The 27,577-nt window shown below is 38.9% G+C and overlaps 1 protein-coding gene across 1 annotated transcript; it reads left to right on the forward strand.

The window, feature by feature from the left end:
• Positions 1-1,824: 1,824 nt before the first annotated feature.
• Positions 1,825-26,917, forward strand: OPN4 (opsin 4; the record flags this gene model as incomplete). Its single annotated transcript, XM_082002458.1, has 12 exons — positions 1,825-1,851; positions 10,193-10,335; positions 12,252-12,385; positions 13,493-13,696; positions 15,625-15,796; positions 16,694-16,858; positions 20,162-20,269; positions 21,420-21,600; positions 24,652-24,804; positions 25,336-25,404; positions 25,852-25,890; positions 26,726-26,917. 12 exons carry the CDS (start codon positions 1,825-1,827, stop codon positions 26,915-26,917), a joined length of 1,587 nt encoding a protein of 528 aa, XP_081858584.1.
• Positions 26,918-27,577: the final 660 nt, after the last annotated feature.

The raw sequence follows: 27,577 nt of genomic DNA on the forward strand, positions 1-27,577 counted from the left end.
ATATTACAGTGTGCTGCATGCAAGCACTGTGGATGCAAAAACATAGAGTGATGGATTGAGAGTTCACAACAATGTCTTTTGAAGTTTGTACCATTAATGCCACATCCACCATTGCCGTGATATTCATGTGTCTGATGTCACACGTAGAGAGGAGGGGAAAAGCACACCATAGAAAATGACCACAGAATCTCAGGCATTGACAAAGTTAAAAATTGTGAGGTGATTAGCCACCTGTGAGCTCAGTTCTGCCACAGCTAGTTTAAATCTGGTTTGGTTGTGTATACCTAACACTGCAGGGCAGGGATACTCAATGAAATAGCTCTGCCTTCCACAACAGGTCTGCTAATAATTGTTTTAAGGTCTTACAGTTTGAGAGCCTGTAGAGTCTAAGAAGCGTCTCCTCTGGTTAATGTTCAGCGGCCTGCTGACACAAAGGTAAACGCTACCTTCTTTAAATGACTATCAAGGAAAGAGAACTTGCACCACTATAACCTGCCTTTGATATAGAGGCACAGCTCCTGTTCATGCAAAGAAATGCGATCCCCTTTCCTTCAATTTAAGGTTAGGTACTGCAAGTGCTAATTTGAGGAAAGGCACATGAGAAGGGGCATCTGCACTGAGCTGAGGGAATACAGTTCCCACCGCTACTATCATACCCTTCTCACAAAGGCTTTTCATAAACAGTTCACATCATCTGTTTTTATTACCAACTGCAATGAAGCTAATAGCCTGCATAAGGGTCATTTTGATGGTGGGTGGAAGGCCTAAACAGTAGGCTACTGCTACAACAGCTTTTTCACACTCTGTGCCTAATTCTCAATTGCAATTAAACTTCACTTTACCACAGTGAAAACCAGCCTTCAACTGGGAATACAGCGATTCGTATCTCTTTACACAGTGCAATGTAAAGGAAGATTTGTGTGAATAAGAATCTGGTCATGTATGCCCTAACTAAACACAACTGAAAAAGAAAGCAGACAACTCTTGAAATAAGTGGTTATTTGCTGTTCCCTGCCTAAGGTATTTGTGTGGTTTTTTTTTTTTTTAATCAAAGAGCAGAAAAGGATGATGTCAGTGGGTTTTAGCCCTATTTTTTATTTATTTTTAGAAGTGGACCAACAAATAACCATCACCTAAATTCTACAAGACAGAAGTGCATACAAGCACATTGTTAAATATTAGAATCTATGAGTTTGGACGATTTCAGCAGAACTGTACACATACATCTTCTTTAAAAGCAGACTACAAAAAACTAATTCACCATACAGTGAAAATGAACAGTAAGGTCTGGCATTTAAGACACATAGTAAAGTCAACCTTTTAACTTCTTTGTCTTCATACAGAAATAATGCAGATGTAGCATTAAAATTCAGACACAAATCTGTCAAAGGCAAAAAGATTAACAGCACTTTTAAATGAGCATCAGTTTTATACTGTCATCAAAGTGAAGCTGGAATCTGGATGGAACAAGCTTCAAACTGGGCATGTGCAGACCCTGCTGTCTCCTGTATTTAAATGGAAGCTGCTGCTGCTGCCCTTTGCTAAGCTGAAGATGGAGTGAAGCAATCTGAAGCTCTAGTGAGAAACTGCACTGGATCTCACATTATTCCAGAGAATCTGACAATCTGCTTTACACACAAAAAGGTAAATTGTCTGACTTAAGTTCAGAGGAGAGCTTTTCTTTCTTTGGTATTGCCTAGATATTGTTTACCTGAATAATCTGCCCATTGAAAGGGGGATTTCTTGTCCCTCTGAGGACCCCAACGGAACCAAAATTGTGGAATCAATGCATGGAATGACTCGGAAGCCAAAGCCTACACACTGATGGACCTGCCTCTTAGCACCCCAACAGTAAGTGTTTTCTGTCACTAAAAACTGTAGCAAGTACATCTGCTGGCAAAGCTAGCATTTATAGAAGTGCAAATGGACATTTAAGGTGCATGTACACATTTATTGCTGTAACGCAACAATGAACAACATAATGAAAAATCTTTTTATTTCTTTAACTATCTATTTACTGCAGAAAGGACTGTACAAGCAGTGTTTTTCAGCAGAGTTACAGAAGACAGGGAGGCATGTCTAATGGCAAAATACACCAGATATGTTGCAAACTATCAAAACAACATTTCTTGTGCATTAAACAACTATTTAGCAGTTCAAACACAATGCTCTTTTGTGTTATTATTAAAGACGAAAATCCCCGTCATTTCTGTAATAGTCTGTAAGTGCAGTGGAGTGCTTATGTAAATGTTGAAGAGTTGTTACTTGCAGTTACCCAAAAGAGCTGTTCAGAAGGTTTTCCCAGGTAAGTAATATCAAAGCTCTTTCTCAGTTAAGTACTAAACAAAAAGAAAATTTCCTTAGAAGTGTGAAGGTGAGAATCTGTCGTGATGACACTTCAGGATGGAATTTCTTTGGGCACACTAAAAATATTCTCCATGCCACCCCACAAGCTCAAACCAAAAGAGTTCTGAAGTCCTCATCCTGGCTGTGTATCTCCATATACTATTAGGACTACAAAGTTTTGTTTGCCTGCTGTTTATATGAAGGTCTGTTTAAAAGTAAAGAATAAAATGACCCAAGCTAAATTTTACAATTTTTAAAATCTGAAATTACACTTAAATTCTTGATGTGGTCACACCGGTATTTTGGCATGACCCATATAACACAGTGGCTGCTTAAAAGTTGCGTGCAAGTTTCAAACACTACAAAAGTTTTTATGCATATAGGATGTTGGATTGGCTGTTTCAGTTTGATCCTAATCTATAACAAAGGACCAGTAAATATTTTATTATTTGCATAGTAAAAATGCAGTCTGTCTATTTATATTTTTAATACAGCCTGGATATGTGCAGTGTATTGGAGGAAAATAGAGAGAAGTGTCCTGAGCCAAGGTGCTTACAACCTAAATTAGATGGATAACATATCAAAGAGGATAGTAGAATACAGCAGGGAGGGAGAAGCATGATGAAAGAGTGCGTGGCAAAATGGAAAAGGATGCTGGGGGTGGAGTGATTTACACTGGAAAATTAAAATGGATTTTTTCCTTATTCTGCTGAAAGAGGTAATTAGCTGTCCATTTCCTCTCCCTAGGCCAAGTGACTATATTTTCAAACTTTAGCATTTTAATTTGACATAAAGATTAGTTTGAGAGAGTTTCAGGACTGAAAGCATTATGTGCTGCTTGTGGTTGAGATTAAATCCGGAAGACAGGATACAAAATCTGCTATCCAAATCGCTCAACAGGACAAACATCATCTATGGAAAAGCCCTGCTGCCTACTGGAAAGAGGGCTTAGCAGTTGGCGTCACCCTGCTGAAACTATAATTGTGGTGGCATTACACTCCTCTCTGTGCTGCCCGTCATCACAGAGCAAGTGGCTACAGAGGCAAGCTCAAAAATCAGAGCAAGGAACTGTGAAGAAAAATAAGTGCTATCAGTTGTTTGAGTTCTCTTGTAGGTAGGCAGTACAAACACTGCAGCTAGAAACCCTAGGAAATTACAGTATTTCTATTCTGATAATTTTTCTAAATTATATGATTTGTTGTAATGTAAAAGGCCTAACACTACCATTCGTTATATAAGTCATACTGTGTAAATAAGCAGCTTCACTACCTGTGTTTGTAGGAAAATTAAGAACAAAAGGACCTGATACATTGCCAAAGTCAATGTGGGACTGCCAAAACTTGTGATGTTTTGGAACCAGGTTCTACTCCATTACAACAGTCATTCTGCAAAACCACTGACTACAGTTTGAGGCTAGATAAATTCATAAAAGCAACGACACAGCAGCCCCTATTTCGCTTTCCTTGTCTTGTTTTACACCAAAGTAGATACAATCCATCTGATGTCCAGGCAGAAATAGCTGAAAAATGTCCTTGTCCTAGTCTCTTCTGTTACTGGCTTTTGAAGGAGTGTCACACAAATAAATCAATTAATCAGTCAGAACCAGCACTGAGATATGTTCGAATCCCCAAATGACCTTATGAGGAATTCTTCTTTCCCTGTAAGTGTAAACTAGACCTTGCTTTACACTCTTGGCATTGGGAGAATGTGAGGAGTGGGCTATATCAAATATGATTTATATTCAATAGAAGTATTTACGTGCATGACCTTGCTCCTACCGTCATCACTGTTAGCTTTAGTAGGACTTCAGTAACCAACGTCTCCAAGTGAACAGTGATTACATGATATGATTTCTTTCTCACTCTGAAAAAGAACAGATTTTTTCCCCCAATAATATTTGAACTGTATTCTTTGCATGTTGTCCTCTTTTTCACTTACACACAAATATTTTTCTCATGCTATGGGTGCTGAGGTGGGAGGGTTAGACTTTCAAAAATGGTATGTCTTCTACCATAAGTTATTCAGAGGTGAGCTGGTTTGGTTGGTTTTGGGGTTTTTAAATCAATTCTGAAATAACTGTTTAGAAAACCTTCTCTTTATGAAAATGTGTATAATAAGCAGAACCCCAAGAGAGAATACATGCAGTATTCCTGGGTTTTAGGAAGTTACCTAGACTTCCTTCTAACCTGGGGAAATCACTTAGGAATTATTGTTCTGTCCTGGACTGCAAAATTCCTTTATCCTTTTAACTATCTTCAGGCCAGTGTCTCGCAGGGTCTCGACAAACTTCATGGTGAAATACAAGTTCTGCCCTACACTGATGTCCTCTGTGGCTGATTCATTTTTACCCCTTCTCTGCTTGCACAAAGCCTTAGCAGCAGGCACTGAAAACACGGTCAGTTCCGTTTTAGCTGTTTTGTTGTAGGCAGTAGATAAGCATTCCTTTAGGGAGAACAATGAGCATTTTAGGAAGGCAGACTGCATTAAATCTAGCTCTTTCCCTCTACTCTAGTGTTTCCACAAGGCCACACTTAAACCTACTAGAAGGAAATACACTAACTTAGGGCAACTTCATAACTTCTTGCCACTGACTATCGAGGCAAATGATAGAGTAGGATTTGGAAAAGGATTACACCTATATCACAGAATCACAGAATCACTAGGTTGGAAAGGACCTTCAAGATCATCAAGTCCAACCATTAATCCAGCACTACCATGTTCCCTAAACCATGTCCTGAAGTGCCACATCCACATGTTTTTTGAACACTTCCAAGAGATGGCGACTCCACCACCTCCCTGGGCAGCCTGTTCCAATGCCTGACCACCCTCTCAGTGAAGAAATTTTTCCTAATATCCAATCTAAACCTCCCCTGGCACAACTTGAGGCCATTTCCTCTTGTCCTATCACTAGTTACTTGGGAGAAGAGGCCAACACCCTCGTCGCCACAACCCCCTTTCAGGTAGTCGTAGAGAGCGATAAGGTCTCCCCTCAGCCGCCTCTTCTCCAGACTAAACAACCCCAGTTCCCTCAGCCGCTCCTCATAAGACTTGTGCTCCAGACCCCTCACCAGCTTTGTTGCCCTTCTCTGGACACGCTCCAGCACCTCAGCATCCTTCTTGTAGTGAGGGGCCCAAAACTGAACACAGTATTCAAGCTGCGGCCTCACCAGTGCCAAGTACAGGGGCACAATCACTTCCCTACTCCTGCTGGCCACACTATTCCTGATACAGGCCAGGATGCTGTTGGCCTTCTTGGCCACCTGGGCACACTGCTGGCTCTTGTTCAGCCGGCTGTCAACCAGCACCCCCAGGTTCCTTTCCGCTGGGCAGCTCTCCAGCCACTCCTCCCCAAGCCTGTAGCGTTGCTTGGGGTTGTTGTGGCCGAAGTGCAGGACCCGGCACTTGGCCTTATTAAACCTCATACAGCTGACCTTTGCTCATCGATCCAGCCTTGTCCAGATCCCTCTGCAGAGCCCTCCTACCCTCCAGCAGATCAACACTCCCACCCAACATGGTGTCATCTGCAAACTTACTGAGGGAGCACTCGATTCCCTCATCTAGATCATCTATAAAGATGTTGAACAAGACCAGCCCCAGAACCGAGCCCTGGGGAACACCGCTTGTGACTGGCCGCCAGCCGGATTTAACGCCGTTCACTACAACTCTCTGGGCTCGGCCATCCAGCCAGTTCCTCACCCAGTGAAGAGTGGAGGATATGTGGAGGATAAAAATACCACCACTAAGATTATCCTTTCAAAGGGATAATAACCCTGGTTTAGGGTACAAACCAACTGCTAAGACTCTATACTGAAAATTAAATTCCCACATCACTGTTTATTATGCATGTTTCGCCACTCTCTGAAACACCCAGTCATGGCTAAAGGAAGGCTAGTGTTTTGTCAGGAATGCTGGTCTGAATCACTGGGGCACTTCCCAAGATCCTTACCACACGAAAATTATCCATCTGATTCTGCAAAACAATAGGGTAAATAAATAGCAAATAATAAATGACATTCCTGTCAGAGATTAAAAACACAAATTCTTTTACAGTTCTAGCAAAAGGTCAGTTTTCACATACGCCCATACAATATTAGAAAACCTGCTTTGAAGGTTGACTAAAATGCTGTCCTTGACTAGAAGATATGTTCTCCAGCTGACCGTCAGTGAAGAAATCTTGTTACATTACAGTTACTACCTTGATGTGCTGGACCATTTTGTTTGCTTGCTTGAGAAATGTGCCATATTTATATTGACTGACTGTCAGGAAGTTGGCGCTTCCCAGTGACTTGTTCCCTACAGAATGAATACCAATCTAAGCCACCTACAGCACAGCAGGCCTGTGGGTATACTGGCACCCAGTGGTCCAGAGCCCCAGGTACAAGCATCTTTTATTTGTTGACTCTGGAAAGCTGTAGTCCATTGTCCATCCACTGGAAAATGTCCAACCTGTTAGCTTTCAGTTCAGTTTCTTTGTGCATTTGGTGATGTTTTGGACCATGTTACATTAAACAAACTGTGTTGTCATATCACTTGGAAGAGAGATAACTAAGTGCTGGTTTTGCCTGTTCATTTTTCTACCTTCATTATGAGGTGTTTCTAGAAAGAAGCCTGAAGAGGAGAACATGCCAGGCAATAATGTTATGTATTATCAATGCAATTAAATAGTTGTTCAGAGTATTCTCGAAGGACAACCGCCACAGTGGGGATTGCAACAGTGAGATTTTTATTCTCCCCTGCCAACCAAGCACTCATACCATGGGGTGACAACAGAAGACAGAGACTCATCTGCTGGAGAAACTGGACAGAGAAAAGCTTTGGGAATTGTCTGACTTCTTGATTATCCTGCTGACCCAATTTCCTCAACCACTGCCTTTTTCTCCCTGTCCTTTCTTTTGAAGTACAATTCCCTTAGAAGATCTAGAGGTGAACTTGATACAGGCATGTGTTTTCATCTTCTAGTGAGGAAGCTGTACATACGCAACTCAATGAATTTGAAGTGCTTAGGCCTGATCTAATGCCTTGTCGGTCAACTAGTACCTTTCCTTGCCTTAAGGAAGCTTTGAATCAGATTTGTATTTCCAATATAAACAGTGAAATTACTTTTTTAAATAGTTGACTTTTTCCTCTTAGAGAACAGGTGGAGTTGGATCCTGTGGTAAAAATCGCAGACCTACAGGACGTCCACACTAAAATGTGAATTTATTCCTCTTTGCCACAGACTTTTTCTTTGCCCGCATATTTAGTATTATTTATGTCCTATCACTGCTACAATATAATTATCATTCCTTTTTTTTTTTACACATGACATTTTTATTGACTCTGAACTTGTTTCATTCCTTAATAAGTCATTTTAAAGTCTTCTACTGTCTCTCAAATAACCTTTCCTCTCTTGTGATTTCTCTGTGTATTTATACTGATCTTTTAAATTTTTCCTTGTTCTTAGTCCTCCACAAATTTAATTCAAATTAAAGCCATTTTAATCTGTTCTTTGTAGGCAAAACAAGCTCCTTCACTTGCTTCATTTCTGTTACCTTGATCCAGTTCTGATTAAATGGAGAGCTACAGGGAAAAACATCAGAAATCTCCATTCCGTTAATAATCATCATTAACTCTCTGTAGAACAGCAGTTAAAAAATGTTCTAGCCACAAGGCTAAGGAGAAAAAACAAAACAAAACAAAAAACCCAAAGAACACCCAATCTCATTTATTTAAAACAGTTTTATCTCAGGCTGTCCCTCTCCACTTACTATTAGTACGGGGATATTTTTTGTTAAGTTACTGGCAGTGTATTAAGCACAGCAATTTCTACCCAGGCAAGATGCCCGTTGATGTTGATGATGTGATATCAGCCAACTTACACTTTGCTGCAGGAACCTGAACAATAAATGTCATGATACTGTCATTCAGTTAGTGTATCTGCCTTAACATTTTGCTCCAGTTATAATAAAAGCCAGAGCTACATTTTCTCTCTCTAAGATCAGAGTATTTGTCCAGCATTTCATTGCTGCTAATGTAGAAACACAGGGAGCGTGCTCTACTTGTTGAGGATTGCTGCTGGCAGATCTTCAGCACACAAGCAAAGGCAATCTCTTCCAGAATTCCAGACGCTCTCTGGGGTTCACCTCTTGCTACTGGCACATTGGTTTTACATACATACTGTCTCTAGTAACCTCAGCCCAATCCCACAGATTCAGAATTAATGTCTGCCTCTGTTGTCTGAAAACACCCATTGCCTTTGATAACTGGGGTGTTGTCAAAGGCATTTCTGAGTTGCACTCTACCGGTGAATGCCAACTACTAACACAACTGCAGCATAGAAGGGAGAACTTCATATCTACTTCTGTGCACTTTGCTCTCCTACCAGCAACCTTTCTTTTCCTGGGAAGGAACGACTGCGTATGACAGCTGTACCACCACCTGCCAGTGGAATGAACATATCCAGCCTCATAGCACTATTTAAGCTTAGTATGGGCACAAACCTTGGTACAGGCAATTCACTTGTCCTAGATCCTAGGCCACAGCCAAGTTGACAGTATTCACAGTAGGCAGGCTACAAACAATTCAAATATTTCCGGGGCTCTTGTGAACCCTGGAGTGATTCTCATAGCTCAGCAGCTGAGCAATGCCATGGCTGCAGCTTGCAGGCTTGAGCCATGAGCAGTGGTTATGGCATGCCATTCCAGAGTGAGTGCCACCCTTGATGAGAAAAGCCTGGCTATGAAGAAGAGACAGGATCTGTCCATGCAGATGAATGAGGGTGGGGCTTGGTATTTTTCATGACTCCGTTAGCTGGTTTGAGCTGATGCTAAGACGTGTTCAGGACAGTGGCAGTTGCACAGAGATGAGTGTTTAGGACTCCTTGTCTGACCTTACATCAAAAGGCAGCAGAACAGTGACGGTTTGGACAGTTGTCCCTCTCTTCAATTTCTATCAGGTCATCCTCCTTCCCGGGTGCAGCCTTATTGTTTGCTTCATTATTAATCTGGGGTCACTTGGCCTAAAATGTGTTTTTGGCTCCTGATACTTAACTAAAAAATATTTATAAATTATTATTTAAAATACTGTAGTCTTCAGACTTGGCTACTGAATTTTGCTATGAGCTATTAGTTGATTAAGACACAAATGCTTTCATCAAGTGCTTTATCACATACTTCAAAGAAAGAAAAATTCCTTCATTCAGTGCAAAGTGAAAACAGAACTGGTATGGAAACGAGGGATAAGGTATAAAGGATTTGTGTTTTAGCTTTTCTGATGCTTAATTTAGTTTCCAAAAGACTCTTATTCAATGGTGCCAGGCTTTTGGTAACCAAGTCTTAAGGGCAGATTGCAATTCAGTGTTATTCGGTGAGAGGGATGAAATAGCCATACTACTAAAGGAAAAAACACACATTTATCCATAGAAGATCATTTCTACTTAGAGATGTCTAGCCAGTGATGTCAGAGGACAACAGAAATTGTACTTCACAGGTACAGGTAAACCTTCCTGAAATAAACTACAGAAAACTCACTTGATGTCAGATGCAATGAAAAAGGTTGCTTCCTGTCTCTCTTTTTCTCCTCTATATCCTTATCTTTCTTTTGGGAGAGAATAGATTGCTTTTCTTCATGAAAATTCTAAATCAACAGTAAACATATAAACTGCCCTTTGACCTTTGCACTGCTGATGGCATATTTACCCCCTGAAGATGATCAACAGTAAAAGTAATTTGAAAGAAATTAGCTTATTCTGACTTATTTTGCTTGCTGTCTTTTTGCATTCTTGACCGTTTCCTCTTCTAGAGAAGCATATGCCAACTTATTCAGTAAAGTCTGACAATATACCTACGACCACTTGTTTACTCCACAGAAGATGACAGTGCAAGATGTTCCTGGTGCTTTTCCTACAGTGGATGTCCCAGATCATGCCCATTATACAATTGGAGTAGTCATTCTTATAGTGGGGATCACAGGAACTCTGGGTAATTTCCTGGTCATCTATGCTTTCTGCAGGTACCTTTCTTTCGGATGTTTTTTAAATACTCGTATTTATGAACTTTAACAGTACCTTGACTGTGCTCTGCAAATGCAGTGCAGGCATACTATCAGACTTACTATGCAGACATAGTAAAATGCACCAAGAGACATTGCTGGAGGCAAAAAGTAGCAACCTGCCATTTCCCTCTGACTTCTTACCATTAACCATAGCTACAGCAAAATCATTAGTAAAATTGCAAAGAATCACCCAGATATGCCAAGCAATAGAAAATCAGCCAAAGCAGAAACCTTCCAGTGAATTTTTTTCTGCTGGCTGAACTGTATCTACACTGGACTGATGGGATGTTTTGCACCTGTGTCTCCTACATATCTTCTCTATTTTAGATGCTTCCTCCTGCGGCTTACTACTCAGTTTCTTTTTCCCCTCTGTTCCTTACTGGTCAAGTCTCTTGGTTTCACATTTTCTAACACTTGGTTTATTTCCATTTAACTAAAGCCATATTCCAACTTTTATATCTGAAGGAAATTGTATCTCTGACAACAATGAGATATTTTCACTATTCCTGTTCACTCATCCTGTTTCTGTTTTGTTACGCTGGGCAGAGCATTGGCATGATGCTCAGCACACTTCACACACATTAGTTTTTACACACTAATGTAATAAACCAAAATAATAGCAATTATATGATAATTTGGCTGTGTTAATTTAAATCACTGAAGTGTGGATGAAAGTAGTCTGGGTCTCAAGCCTATATTTATGTATGTGCTGCATTAAATGGTAGCCTTCAGTATATGCATTCAGAGTAGATACCAACACGTAAGTGTGAAAGACATGGCCTTAAGAACAGAAAAGGTGTTGGCATGCAGACCAGATATGTGAGGATGAAGTACATGAGCTAGCTTAGCTCTTTCGCTGGTCCCATTACAGGAAATCCAGTCATGGCAGTTGCAGTATCATGGGAGGACACCGCTTGTCTTCATTTGAAAATGTTATGAAGACAGAAAGGGATACTCTTAGCAAAGCAACAAATACATCAGAAGTTCAGAGAACAGATCAGATGCCTAGAAAGCAGTCTTAAGTAATGGCAGACTGTAAGACAGCCAGCTGCCTGAAACAGAAATATGTTCAGTAACTTTGCAGACTACTGAACAAATGCAAGTGGCCCATAAGCACCTATTAATAATATCGCCTTGCTCCTAAATTGACGGATAAGGGACAGTAGTCCTAGTGATTGATTCTGGATCAGCGCAAAGAACCATCATTTATTCTGGTATTTTTTAATTGTGTCTAACACTGAAAATTTGAGACATGAGCTAAGAAGTTACACTGCACCCCAAACTGAGGAGCTCTCAGTTGAGCTTTTATGTGTACCCTTTAAAACACTGTACTATAATACTATGAATACCATATACAGGCAGGATACACAAGGCTGGCTATTGCTCTCTTCAAAGCCAGTGTCTGGGCCAGTGAAATGAGTGTCACAGAGAACTGATGTAAAACAAAATGCTTGATGTCCTACATAGTGAGTTTGCTTAATCCCTGTATTTGGAAGTCACTGTTGATCTTATCAGCAGTGGAAAACGTGCTCCCCTCCCTCTGCTTAACATGACCCAGATCCAGCAAATCCATAGAGTACATCAACTTTAATTTCCTGTTAATCATGGACATGCAGTGCACTGGGTCTGAATATTTAAAGAACAATATGATTTATCCCCATCACTGAGCTGGTTATCAAAACTATCCTCTAAAGTGCAAAGGAGTATAAGGGTATAAAACCGAGGCTTTTTTATGCTCTCTCGTGAGGAAAATGAGAAGCACTCTGCTCTACCTTGCTATGTAGTGTGCCTTGGTATTTGTGAAGCTGCCAAGGCTCACAGGAAAGTGTGAGCAGTACAGCAGTGTTTAACAACTTTTCTTCTGATCTTTGTAGGTGTAGGAGCCTCCAGACTCCAGCCAACATATTCATCATCAATCTAGCTATTAGTGACTTCCTGATGTCCATTACGCAGTCTCCAGTTTTTTTCACCAATAGCCTCCACAAACGCTGGATTTTTGGTGAGAAAGGTTTGTATTTATTCTTTCTAAGATACCACTATGTTGTCATCACAGTGGCATATCCTCAGGTACACTTGCAAAGTCCAGAACATTTCTCAACATTGTTTCAATGTTGACACAAATGTTTCTTTGAACATTTTTGTCTGTGTGCAATAAATAATACATTCCCAGTATGCAGAGGAAAATTACATACATGAGATAGATACAAAGGCAACATTGGCAACGTGAGGCACAAGACTAGTCGTCTTGCCAGCATTCTTCCCCAATCATCTTGTAACTTCATTACTGGCAGAGTCCTATGACAAAGCAGCACCACCTCCCAATACACCAGCTTAAAAGCTCCTCTAAATAACCTGCTCTGGGACTTGAACCTGGCAAAGTGAGGCAAGAAATCCTGGCAGAAGTGAGTTTTCACAACATAAATATTAACTGAAGATTTCCTGTGCAGTAAGAAAACGTGGAATGAAGGTGCTTTCATTATTCCTATACAACTGTAGTAAGAGGAAGACTAGTCTTTGCCTCTTGAACAGGTATTGACAGGAAGGAAGGTCAGAGACGTAATGTTGCTATTTTGATCTCTGATGACCAAAAGCACATTTTTTTTTAGTTCCATGAAGCGTTCAATTGCATACCTGTTAAAATAAAAAAACCAGAACAAACCCCTGCTTTTAATCATTAGGTTGTTTGAAAATTGAAATCACTCATTAATATATTCATAGTCTGCATATTTACTTCAGTTATGCTGACCTTGAGATAAAAATGGTTCCATGATATCGAAGTAGCTAGTAACCCATTGTTAAGCAAAACAGCTGTTTCTACAGGAGCTGCAGTAAAACTGGAGTTAAACAAGATATTAATGGACTGCTGAAATGATCTCACTAGAAACATCAGAAATCAATGAGAGAAAATATGTTAAGTATCACTGTCTTCAGCAATTTAAGCAAACAAAATCTTTGAAGTTTATCTCCATGGATAATGTAATTAGCAAAACAGACAGCAGCTTCCAAGTTCCATTGCCTTCCTAAAAGACATTAGTTCACAAGAAACACAGACTTGAACTCTCACAGAAATTAATTAGATTACTTTTACTGCTACTTCTTTCATCTTCATTGAAAGGCTGTGAGCTGTATGCCTTCTGCGGAGCTCTTTTTGGCATTACATCTATGATCACTTTGATGGTGATTGCCTTGGACAGATATTTTGTCATCACAAATCCTCTGGCTTCTGTTGGAGTGATGTCTAAGAAGAAGGCCCTAATAATCCTGGTAGGAGTCTGGCTGTACTCTTTGGCTTGGAGCCTCCCACCCTTCTTTGGATGGAGTAAGTGAAATGGAATAAAAGGGTTTTTCTTCCTCATAGCACTGGACTAAAGACTGGTTACATGTATAGAAGTGAGTTGAATTAATGGCTTGCATATTAGGTTTGAATAAATCAATTTGAAGAAAACTGATAAAATACATATTGAAACTGAAGGTCTCTAATTATAAAAGAAAAAAATCCAGTGTGTATTACAGCCCATTACATGACAATGGCACTTTTTCTTAACCTCATTACTTACTGAATAAAGAACAGTAGATAAAATCAAGGCCAAAATTTATGAAGGCTGTGCTGGCTTATTATCCCACACCTACTTCTGTTAAGCCAAATTATAACAATATGAAAGTGAAATAAATGTATTTGTGTTTTTTCTGATCACTTTTTTCCTCCCCAAAGGTGCTGTGTAAGATAGTCATGTCAATCTAAATTTCTTTATTCATGTAAAAGAGGAATGGAGTCTGAGTATTTTATGCAAGTACATAGAATCATAGAATAGTTTGGGTTGGAAGGGACCTTTAAAGGTCTAGTCCAACCCCCATCTTCAGTAAGTCTTGACTGTGTTCTAGATGGGCAAATTGCACTAGGTGTTGGTCACATTCGCCATTCAACCATTGGTATCTTCACTAAAGCTTCCAGTAAGGATGGCATTTACTAATAACTAACTAATTTGCTTTTGTAAATGTGAATTTTATGTCTGCAAATTGGAACACACATACAGCATCTTGATCCTTGCAGCTTGTAACAACGAGAGTTTCTGTTACTCTTCCTTATTTGAATCTGCCTCACCACCATTAGCTTCCTATGAATCACCAGTTTCAGTCAGTAAGTTAGAATGAACTCATCATTCAAAACCCCAGCTCATTATTGTGCTCCCTAATTCCAGAAGGAATGTGTCAGCTCAGCTGAGGTGAGAATACAGCAATTGATCTTCCCATAGGATGCTGCAACCAACTCAGTTACTGAGTAGAATTTCAGCAGATTTTTGTTATTGTCTTGTTATTGTCATTCTGGGCCCCCATAAATATGAAGCATGTTTAAGCAGGCAAACTGCAATACTGGGAGAAGCAGCCTTTAGTTGAATGAGGAACTGTTAGACAAAAAAATGACAATATAGTCTTAGATTCTAGATTCTTAATTGGAGAAGGCGGAATAATTGCTTGAAGGGTGTTGTTATCTTGTAATTATATTCTAATAGTACCACAGTATTAACTCCAATATGGTAATTAGATACATCTGAGCACATCTGGTGCAATATTTTTAAGAGTTCAACAGAAAATATCACTGTAAACAGTGAAAATTAAAATATAAAGGTAAAAAGACACTGCTGTTGACAGTTTCTTTACTGAACAGTTTGACACAGTTCCTTTAAGATTATATTTTATGTCAGGCAGAATATTCTGTATGCATTTTTTTACTTGTACTCAACTTTACTTCCTGACAAAATTTATTTGTTCTGCACAACAAATCGCTCTCCTTTGCACAGTAAATTTCTCTTATTTGCACAAGCTTAAAAAAGTGGTAGCTATAACAATCAGTTTCATTTCACTCCTTGGGAAGACAGCTATTTGACAGGAAATGGAGATATGTAAGAACAATATGGGTCTGGTCCAAGACCCACTGAAGTATTTGGAGAGATGCCCTTTGACTATGTTGACCTTTAAACAATATTCAAGAACCGAAACAAAACTATAGTTTTCCAATCTGAAGCCTTAGACCGCTAAACAGAAATACAATAGGGTAACACAGTAAAACAAAGGAAAAAAAAAAAAAAAGAGGTGCGTTAAACAAAGAAACATGCATCCTTTTAAGCTCTTTTTCCCTCTAATAGAATAGGACTACATCCCATGTTACTCTGAGTATCTTTCTCTAGCTTCTGCACTCAGAATAAGAATCACCTCATGGTTTATGCCTTCTCCTGTCTGTCTTTCTAGGTGCGTATGTTCCCGAGGGTCTGCTGACTTCCTGTTCCTGGGACTACATGACTTTTACACCATCAGTCCGCGCCTACACGATGATGCTTTTCTGCTTTGTCTTTTTCATTCCTTTGATTGCTATCATATACAGCTATGTCTTTATATTTGAGGCTATCAAGAAGGCCAACAAGTAAGTAGCCACCAGTCTTAAGTTTTTATCCTTCTGTTTAAGTGACTGCTTACTTTCTTAAAACAAAGTCTAACAGAAGAAAATTGGGAACTTTTTCACTTTTCATTTGTATGCATGACTGAGACAGGAAACCAAACACAAATTCTGTCAACAGTCAACATGGTAAGAAGTATGATCCTTAGAAATGCCATTCCTGCATTTAAGCCAGAGCTGTTCAGTATACTGTCTAATGATGCAGAAAAGTGCATGAGTAGCAGCAATAGAAATCTGAAGGATGAGAAAGGATTACAGAAATTAACCAACCAAAAGAAATACTAAAGGGACATCAGAGACACTTAACAACAGTGTATCAATGACTATTCCACAGAAAAACAGATGGACTTGAACTACAAACTCCATGTTTGACAAAGGGTGACAAAGAGGTAAAACATTTCATCACAGGGCTCTGAAACAAAAACTATTGTTGTAAAAATAAAGGTCAATGTCTGACACTACATTTGTAATCTGTAGATAGCCGTCTTGTAGGTACCAGCGTACCTAGTCACATAGCTCAGAAGTAGAGAGTGAGAGTAATGTAGCAAAATCAGACCTAGGGAAGCAAAGACTTCTAACTATATTTAATATAGCTTTGTTCAGCTGGCTTGAATACTTGATATATGTGGAAATTCTTCTGGTACAGGACTATTTTCTCCACTGAAGCACATGTGAATTTTGCCATTGATTAGGGCAACAAAAGTGCATTGAATTGTGAAGGACCGGTCACATACATTAGCACATGTTAAAAGTGCATGACTTTACCATGAACTAGCATAAGTGTAATTGTTGCCCCATTTTATGACGTTATTTGCTCAATTCCCTACCTCCCTTTTTTTGCTGTTGTATGTTTATTTCCCCTAGGTCTGTTCAGACATTTGGATGCAAACATGGAAATAAAGAGTTCCAGAAACAGTATCAGAGGATGAAAAATGAGTGGAAGATGGCCAAAATTGCACTGATTGTCATCTTGCTTTATGTCATTTCCTGGTCACCATACTCTGTTGTTGCTCTGGTAGCTTTTTCTGGGTAATTATGAATGTATCAGCAAAGGAATATTCAGTGAAAGCAAAAGGTGTGAAATTGTAAAAGACAGCGGAAAGTCAAAACTACCTGTCAAGTTTAATGCCTCAAGTGCATCCAAAACATTCACATATTTAGGGGTGACACTTAACAAATGAGGCACATGCTGTGATTTTTTCTTAGTTTGACTTTAAAAAAAAAAGTAAAAAAAAAAAGAAAAAGAAAACAGGAAGGTTATTACTGGCATCATGACATTACTGTGCTGATGATTTCTGAATGCAGATTCTCTATGCTAGAATATTGGAACTATATGAACTTTATTTAGCACCAAAATGCCACATAAGGGCCCCCAAAAGATCCACCCAGGGGCTGATTCTCTTTTCTTTCTCACTTCTTTTACTTACAAAAGTCTATTAATTTTTGTGTGTTACATCAAACTGCTGAAATTCCTTACCTGTATGAGCAAGTTCAAAATTAGTACATACTTGCATTGAGGAGCTTTTTGATGCCAGATACACAAGATCTTAAATATAAATCATCTAAGCATGTTCTTCATCTGTTTAATTGTCAGCATTTTATACAGTAATTTCAACAAAAGCACAATACTATTAATATAGTATTTGTACATAGCTTGACACCAGACTATGGTTATTACAATCCAGGTACAGGTAATAGATTGGGAGTCTGGATGTCATGACTCTATGTGGGTATTTCTCCCATGTTAACATGTGAATCTTCCTGTGCTTAGCCTTTGTAAAATGGGCATGACTAACTGCTTTAGAAGGTCTTGGCAGCTGCAAATCCTCAAGCAGAAGACCCCTATGATAATACAAAACACTTCCATTTGTATTTTTCAAGTCCGAAATAAAAAGGTCTTCCTAAAATTGACACATAGGATAAATTTACTTATGATGGAGCATTTTGGGAGGCAAGAGTGATTTGTTACACACCTAAGGAAGAGGCCACTGCAGGGCATCTTCTCAAACATAGCTTAGGAAGGCAGCTTCCTAAACATGGCACTTATAAAATCTTATGCTTAAGAATAAAAAATGTTAAGAGAAGAGGATTCTACCCCTTTGTATCCAGAGGGGCAATTCCAAGAGGCAGCAAACATTTTCTCCATGAAGGTAAACGGGTTCCTCACTCAGAAACAGGAATCCTTAGGATATGTCCCAGTGCCCTGTTTCCTGTCACAAGGGGGACTTAGGTACTGGGCACCCACCACTGGTGATATGTGACCAGCTAGAGACAGAGGAAGTGCAAGAAGACAAAGAAATGCAGCACAGGTACCTTGCAGCACTACTTGCTCTAAGGTACCCCCCAAAAAAAAAAAATTCAGAGAGGCTTTAAGGTAAGCATTTTAGCTCTGTGGAACTGTCAGGCTGTCCCATACGATTCAGCATTTACTTTAGGAACTGAACTTTACTTCTATCCCATGTCTCACACTGACAAAAATCTGAACAAATGGAGAGTTTTGTAACTCTACAGCATGTGAACAGGAAAGCATTTGCAAATTTTGCTCATGAAGACATCTGGTGAGCAGAACAGCTTCATTCAGCTTTTTTTCCATTTCTGAACTGTGCCTTTTAGGCAATCCTTCTGGGATTTTTCAGAGATTAATAGACCAAGCCTGGAGGCCTTCTGTGGACTTTCATTACAACGAACACAGATAAAACCACTGCATGCCACATATGGGAGGCAGACATGGAGACTGGCTATAGTATTGGACTAAAGAGAGCTCGTCTGACAGAGCAACAACACACACCAAATGAAGGAAGAACCTTAATTCCTTTAGAAAATATTTTGGATGGGGAATACTGAGCTAGCACACAGTCATGCTTACTAATATTGTTGGTCTACAGGTTGTATTTTCTGGGAGTGGTTAGCTTAAACAAAAGCCTTTGTCACTGTTTGTTTCTGTTAGCTGAACATTCCATCAGTCTTAACAAAGCACTATCTCCCCAATCTCAGGGTCCAAAACTCCATTCCAGCTAGGTCACACTCTTGTGTGTTCTCCAGACTCCGTGAAGAATTACACCTCTAACGAATGCTTTAAAAGTATGATTAGGAGAAACCATGTTAAAAATTGTATATGGAGAACATGCTGCTTGGATAATTCTTATCAGAGAAAAGCCTTAAATTAGAGGTGAAATGGCATCTCAACATTCAGGCGGCTGACAAAATGATTCCTGTATTACCATTGGCAAACCATTGCCACCTCATCACACAGCACAAATATTCCCATAGTATGATGAAAAATTTCTTCACCAGGAAGATGAGCTGCCACCTACTTACACTATTCTCTTCATTGTTTGTTTGCAGCACTCATATGCGAGACCTTCTCCTGAGAGAGGATTGAGAGAAAAATCTTTTTTCTCCCGTAATACTATAGGAATATAAGGCTAGTTGAAAGATAGAGCTAGACTGTCTTCTCAGGAAGAAGTGCAGTGAAAAAGAAAGGATGTTATCCTTGGGAGGAAAGACTGCCTGACAGGGCCATTTCACTTAGAACTCTTTCTACCAATGCAGGAAGAGGTCTTCATACCCTCTGAGAAAGTCTATGGAGAATTTGCCTGGTAGAACAGCCTATGAAATGTTATTGTTATTTTGATCCAAACTGTTCTATTGACTTTCTTCTGACCAAGAGTTTATGGGCTACTTCAAGCTATTTTCAAAAATTAACTGTCTAACAGCAGCAGAGCAGATAGACATCAGTCGTAATTCTTTTATCCTTTAGAGTCACATCACCTGCATATATAGATGGTCACAGTAACACGAGTGTAGCATATGACACCTGAAAATACTTTCCCTTCACTCTTCGCTTCAGAAAAATACCTCCCCTTCACTTTTTAGTTCAGATCAGGCAAAAAATAGTTTGAATAGGAAAATAGATTTATTAGTTCTCTTTCCCTATAATGCCTCATTCTGCACACCTATTTAGCGACATATTATTCAGCAAGTGTATCTGCTGAGTTTGGAACAGATAGATACTCTGATGAATGCACATTCACTTATTGAAGGCTGACTTTGTCCCTAGGGTAAACAACATGGGAATGATCACCATCCTCAGTCACAGTAGTGAAGTGCTGCAAGAGAAGCCCCAAGAAAATCATGTTCCTCAGAAATGCAATTAGGCTGGTGTTGATCTTTACAGGCAAAGCATGTAAAATTGGTTCTCTCACTGTTTGGGTAAGGAACACCCCTTTTACTCTCTCTGGAGCACTAATAAAGCATTATCTCGTCAGTGTGTAACTGCACAGAATACATAGAACTCAATACTAAATACATAATGCATTTGCGTTACTCTAGGTATTCCCATATCCTAACACCCTTCATGAACTCCATACCAGCTGTGATTGCCAAAGCTTCTGTCATCCATAACCCCATCATTTATGCCATCACTCACCCCAAATACAGGTAAGTTCACTCTTACAAGCGATGTTTAATATAGCAAAGAAAATCAGACAGTAACTTTGTCACTTTTAGGACTAGTACCTGAACTCTGCTTCACCTGCTCATTTTAACTCTGCAAGACAACCTCGCCCTCTCCAAGAAAACTTCTCAATGCCATATAAATGTCAGCGGAATTTGTACTTGCAACAAATTACTATGCAGATGGAGTTAGAGATGTTTATGGATACTGATGTGTACTTACAGATTACATGATAACATAGAGACCTTCCTACCTCAAAGGAAAGCACCATGAATTTTTTAACTATCATCATGACAGATGCGGACATTTGTCAGTGTTGCAAATAGCAGTTCGTTAAATTCACCAGGCCAGTGAGAGAGGCAATTCAGTAAGTCAATCCACCTCTTCCCCATTTTGTGTGTCGTCCCCACCTTTCTTGAAGCTTTCATATTTCAGATAGTATTTCTTCTGAGTTGTAACATCTAGGGTCATTACCATACCAAATTCAGACGCAGGCTGTGACATCTGACGAGTGGCAGCAAAGCCATATATATATGCTGCTGTTTCACCCTTTACAAAGACCTACTGGGGAACTAGATAGAGAAGAGGTGGGCATGAACATCTAAGTGGGGAAGGCCAGGAGGAAGAGGAAAGCTAGGCAAAAGAGTTTCCTCATGCTGCATATGAGAAAAGAAATACTGTAATATAACTGCACTTTTTTGTACAACTCTACAGACAGCCAGCAAACAGATGTATAAGAGGAAGCTAGAATAGCTGCTTAGGGGAAGATTAAAGTAATTCATTATGTGGTACTTCTGTAAGGTTCAGTTTAAAGGGACGAATTTTATTTTTGCCCCGATTAAGCTGAAAGCAGATAAAACGTCATTTTTAATAGCTCCCTTCAGTTTGAAGAGTTATACTTTAATGCCCTTATCCCTGCCAAGCAATAAATTTGAGTTCTGCAGAACAGTGTGAGTAAGTGATCTTGCAGGGTTGTATGTGAGATATTGGATATCTGGAAAACTCTTTTTGTACCCAGTAATTTTCCAGTCCATGCAGCATTGGTTCATCTCTCTGAATAAATGCATTGTTTATTATGACTGAATTTTTGTGCTAACAGAAAAAATCTGACTGGTTCTACCTCTCATCCATTAGAACAGCCATTGCAACATATGTTCCTTGCCTTGGATCCCTGCTGAGAGTTTCTCCTAAAGACTCACGGTCTTTCAGCAGTTATTCCTCTTCCAGACGAGTGACCGTAACCAGCCAATCTTCTGAGATAAGTGGGCTGCAGAAAGGAAAAAGGCGACTGTCTTCTCTCTCTGACAGTGAATCAGTAAGGGAGGCGCTTCCCATACATCCATTTTTAATTGCAAAGTAATTCATTTTCATACAGAGTCCTTCAAAGTGGTAGATTCTTTAGATGAAATGCATTATGGCGCTCATTACAAGAGCTCCAAAGAAAGTAGAGGGACAAAGTGAAATAAAAGACAGAAGGCTGAAGTGTAAAAGCAGAATGTATTCTTGATGGTTTGCGACACTGAAGGAAGAGTGGAAAGATGAAACAACAGGAATTTTAGAAAGTAATGGAAGTTTAGAGTCAGAGCACCCTTGTCAGTCTGATCATACTTCTAGGACATACTTGTCTGACTACAGATTTGGAGCCTGGACACACACAAAAAAGAAACTGCTGGTCACTATATAGTCCTCTAGTGAAAGCAAGATTGTAACGAAACAGATAATGCTCTCTGAAAGTGAAGAGGGCTGTATTTGGAAACATATTAATCATCAGATTTAGACAAATCAGTAAACCCATTACAGAATCATTCTCACAAGACCTCAACAGCTTGGTGCCAAATGTTTTGCAGAGCAGCTGGAAACAGGGCAAATATTTGGCATCCAGGCTTTCTTTTGCAACCCAAAGTTACATTACTGTAAGTAAGTAAACGAGCACATTAGTTAGGTCTCTAAAACAATTGTTATAAATGAAATTTCTGAATATATGAAAAGCCATAATTTTCTCAGTGATTCTTTTCCATAGTCAGGATAATAACTGTATCTAATACAGTCAAGTTCTGGATTCTGACAGTTGTTTTAACACTGATATTTCAATTTCTTTGCCCTCTAAATTGTCCTGACTTCTTGGTCCAATCAAAATTAAATTCTTCTGGCTAGTAGCCACCATTCAGGTAGAATGTTTTAAAATTGGCTAATAAAAAAAAAAACACAAACATATTTATATTGCATCTCATAGACTGTGAATCCTGATTCTTAAAAAAATAACAGTCTTTCAGAAACACTGTGTGTTCTTGTACTACTATCAGTGCTGGGGAAGGGGAACCATACAAACAATTCAACAATTCTTTTTGCTTAGGAAAAGAACCCTTAATACTCAAGGTAAGAATGAAGAATGAAAATTACCCAAAGTAAAATATTCTAAGCAACTGACATGCTTCAGTCGGGAATTTTCTATAAACCTTGAGTAAGTCTGGACCTTGTTCAGAACAATGACAGAGTCAAGATTTTCTGACAAGAATATATATCTCCCTTAACTATTTGATTTGACTATAGAATACTCTTATTTATTAGTAAGTAATATCAGTTTAGCTGAAATACAGAACAGAAAGAAGGGCTCAAGTTTAAAACAAACAAACTTCCTTCAATGCTCACTGATAATTTATTCTGGTGGGGTTTTTGCACCATATGTGGCTATAAGATTTCTAGACATACACTCACAATGCAAAAAGGCAGTACATGTGCTGCCATGTATTTTATGTCAAGGCTGGTCATTGAACTGTAAGCCAATAAATCATCCTCATGCAATTTTTTTTGTAATCCTGTGGATGCAAAGATATTCTGCACCTTGGAAAATCCTAAAGAAACAATTTCCCGTCAGTTCTTTGCAATGAAAAGGAGCCAAGCTCTGGAACCGATGCTTAGAAAATAAAGTTGCTTCCATTTTAAAATTCAATCAAATGGGACTGTAAGTGCTAAAACACTCTATCCATGCACACTACACATTTTTTAAAATGTTGGGATCCAGAAAATAGCTTAGCCCAACCTCTTGTGCTTCAGCAGGAAAACATATGTTTAGATTGTCCTCCTGGATGTTTTGTTAAGCTCTTCTAAAAAATGTTCCATGGAGACACTTCAGTCTGGAGACACTTCACTCTGTAGACTCATCTTCATCATTGCTTCCCCAATAGTTAGAAAGACGCTTCTGAAAATACAATCTTGATTGTCACTGTTCCAAATGAAATTAATTTTTCCTTCCCCTTCTCTGCATTCCCCTTATCGTTCCCCACACTTACACAGAAAAAACAATCCTGATCGTCCTTAGAGAAATCAATCTGTTATGTATTAAAATTCTGGTATAGTATCACCAGTAGGGATTCTCTCTTAATAGTAACAGACTCATCAGGCCACTTTCTCCAGTTCATGATTTTCTACACCTCTTATTTTTATTTTCTTCCCTGGGGAAAGTTTATCAAAGTATCAATAATTAAAAACATCAAATACTGGAAGTATCAATAATTGAAAACATCAAACGTTGGAAGTATCAATAATTGCTTTGAGTATTTTCAAGCAATTATATACTCTCATCTGATGGAAGCTACATCCAAAGCACATACATTGCTGCATGAAAAAAATTTAAGAAAGTATATTGCACTGCATTTTAAAGCAAGGTACACTGTCAAACAGAAAATAGGTTGGTTTGCCATGAGCTGCTCATCACAACTCCATTAGCTGTTTCATTGTTTTATTATGATATATAGAACTCTGTGATTCCTCATCATTGTAGTGAAAAGGCTGACGGAATGAGGAAAAGGAACAGAATTTCTGACTTTAGGAAATTCTGGTGGGTTGGGGGTTTTGTCGTTTTATTCTTCTGTTTTCCTATTAATTGGAACAAAATGTTTCTAAAGCACTGATTCTGAAGTCCTCAGACATTTCATTCTATTTATTTCTGCTTCTACCCAAGCCATTTTGGAAACTTTGGCCCCAATTCCTCCATACACCTGTGCTTCCTCCTTGGGTACTGCTATGGAAATACTGCCTCCTCAGAGCTACAAGGTATCTCAGAGAAATTTCAACAATAGACTATAAAAAAATCACTATTTAGTTTGAAATTTTGCAGTGCATCCTGTGGAGAAAAAAAATTAAAAACTAAGCTGAATATTAGACTCAACAGACTTGACGCTTTTGTTTGTACCTCTCATAATCAAAGATTTCATGAAGTCATACATGGCAGAACTTTTGTGAAATGTCTTCTACACAATGTCTGTCTCTTTTACAATTTCTGTCTAGGTAAAACTGATTCTCATGGGGCAAATTGGACAGAAGTCTAAAGAAGCTAAAGTGATTGCTTTTGCTGTATTCATTTTAGGGCTGTACTGACACAGAAACTGATACCCCCAGTATATTCTCCAGACTTGCTAGAAGACAGATTTCCTATGAAACGGGTAAAGACACAACTCAAACTAGTGACATAGGAGCGCAACCTAAACTGAAGAGACACGATTCTGGGATTTGTGAGAAGGTAATAGACTGCATAATATCTAAATTCTCTGACAACTGGTAGGTTAACAAATCTGCACATTTTATCATAATTAATCATGAAGGTTCCTGCCAAGAAGATGGGGATAACCTATGAGTTAACACAATGAGTAATGACTTACAGGCTGTAAAAAGTCAACAGCTTTTTATTTCCACCCTGGTTCATTATTCCTCTGTCTTTGTTGCATTTCTGACAAGCAATTGTGCTGCTTTAGTGAGCTTAGGATCAAAATGGTATGTTATCTTGTGTTTAAAGTGTGTATTCAGTAATATTTGTACTTCACTGTCCAAATTACTTGGTCAATCTTTCTGTTGTCTCACTATTTGCTACCAAATGAACACATATGGTGAGAGGTAAAAAACAAGGCTATCTTTAGCATATCACTACTTTTCAGTCAATCCTCTGCTGTCCCCTTTTTTTTCTTTTTCCTATACTTTGCATTTCACATATGTAAAATATTGTGACATACCTATATGTTATTTATCTCTTTCTTATCTGTGTTCATTTTTTCAGACAGCTGTAGATGCTGATGACATATCCGTGGTGGAATTGAATGTCACAGAGTACACTGCTAAATCTACTGTAAGAATTACTATTTTAATATTTGGCATGGGTCTGACTAAATAAAGGAACTAAAGACTAATAACAATCCCAGCCTTTGAGCACAAATTAAGTTAATTTTTGAGATGCAAACATCACACAGCAGAATATAGAAAACATGACCACAAAGAGTAGATCATTGTTGAAACTCAACAGGGGAAAACATGTACTACAGGGTTCTCCTTAAGTCCAGCTTCTTCAAGGAACTTGAATATTCTCTTGAATACAGTAGGACCCCTAATGAGGTCTGTGATTTCCTTGGTGGAGCACAAAAGCGTTAAGTTTGTGCCATCTTTATACGAATAATATACACAGTAAGGTGAGATAGCCATTCTGATGGATGTGGCTCTGAGACAGCCATAGTCTTTTGGCAAGTACTGATGTACAAAGTGACATTGTTAACTACTTAATGTTCTCTGATTTGGGTAGCAGCAAACATCTAAAAAATGCAACTTGGAGGAAATCAGGGTAAGTTTTTGAAACATGCCATATCACCTATTCAGTAAGTTGTTGCACTAGGGTCTGTTTCTTCTTCCATGCAGCAAAGCTACAGCATACTGATAAAATTTTTTTGACATCTGCCATGTCAGATGTCAAAGTGAGTCATCTTGCCTTAATTCTTGACAGACAGGGAAATAAAAGAGTTGATAGGTGAAAACAAGCCAGTTTATCTTTGCAGTATTAACACCAGTGTAATGTAAATGTCTTAAATTACCTCTTTATTGTTAGTAGTGATCCTTACGAGCTATTGCTAGCCTCACCCTAACACTGTGCAAGTATAACATTGATATTGTCAAACAATGTTAATTTATCTTTCCCTCAATTCCTGTTTTCACTTCATTCTCCAGTTTACTTCCCCCTTCAAACTATCCATGCCTTTATCACTACATTTTACATCACCTCTTGCCCCAGTGAACCTAAACAGTCCATCTTTATGGAGGGACTCCTTGCTTGATTGAATTCATAGTGTCTGAGCATATTCACAGCACTTTTGTTCATAGTTGGATGTGCTGTCATTAGCCTGGTCTTTCATCAAAGTAGACAAGCTCGTAAGTAGCAAGTGCAAAGTTTGTGTGTTAGTACATTAACTTACAGGTTTTTTTCTCATAAGTTATCCATTAAATATTAAAAAAATGTTCAGATCTACTTTTTCCTCCATCCTTTAAGTTTGGTTTACAGTTAGTCATGGGGATCAGCAAAGTACTTATCTAAATATATGCCACTTTTTCATAGATGATGCAACCTGATCTCCTTGTAGATGTTTTTGTGCTTTCCATTTATTTTAAATCTTTGCATCCTTTAGAGAGGTGACAGCCTGAATGGTATTGGACAAAGAAAAGGAGAGTCTCACCACAGACCATCTGCAGCCCAGATACCAAGCATTACAGTAACATACAGCAATGTCCAAGGAGCAGAGCCGCCTTCTGAATATAACTCTGGTTTCCTGTACCCTAAGATCAACAGACACAAGCAGAACAAGAAATCCAACAGCTAAGTAAGTGGTGCAAGCCAGAATGTCACCTTAGCCAATACCTCCGGAACAACTATGGACCAGCTGACTCCAGAATACCTTCCTACATTGTTCTGTAATTCTCCTACAAACACAACAAGACAAGCCAGGCTAAAAGCAACGGGAGTAAGCTTTTCAGCATCAGAGCTCTCTTCAGTGGTTCACTTTTTGATCTGAGTCACACTGCCATTTTATTATTTCTTCTTTATGCAGCTCATGAAACAATTTCTGTCACTTGGATTTTACTCTGCTCAGGTATATTCCACCACTGCATGGATCTTACCTACAAGCCTCCAAGGATTAACGTGAGAGGAAAGGGAAGTATGAGATTCAAAACTGGCCTTTGTTCACTCAGTGTAGTTTAATTTCAAAGCTGTTACAGAGCTAAAGCTGAGAGACTTGGGGCAAAATGTACATTACTTCCTGAAGATGGTTTCTTCACTATTGTGAAGTTCCTCCATGAAATGAAAACTTAATCACACAGTCAGTGCTCCCTTCTCTCATTGACACATTTTCCCCCATTTTCTTCTACAATACAATTGAAAGGCAATGCACTTGAGCAGTAATTTGAAGTCTCAGATCTTTATTTTAATTTCTGAGATTCTGGGGGAAGAGAAAAGAAAGATGCTGAGGACAAGACTATGG

Source organism: Phaethon aethereus, assembly GCF_964289735.1.
Source record: "Phaethon aethereus genome assembly, chromosome: 7".
Classification (NCBI taxonomy): Eukaryota; Metazoa; Chordata; class Aves; order Phaethontiformes; family Phaethontidae; genus Phaethon; species Phaethon aethereus.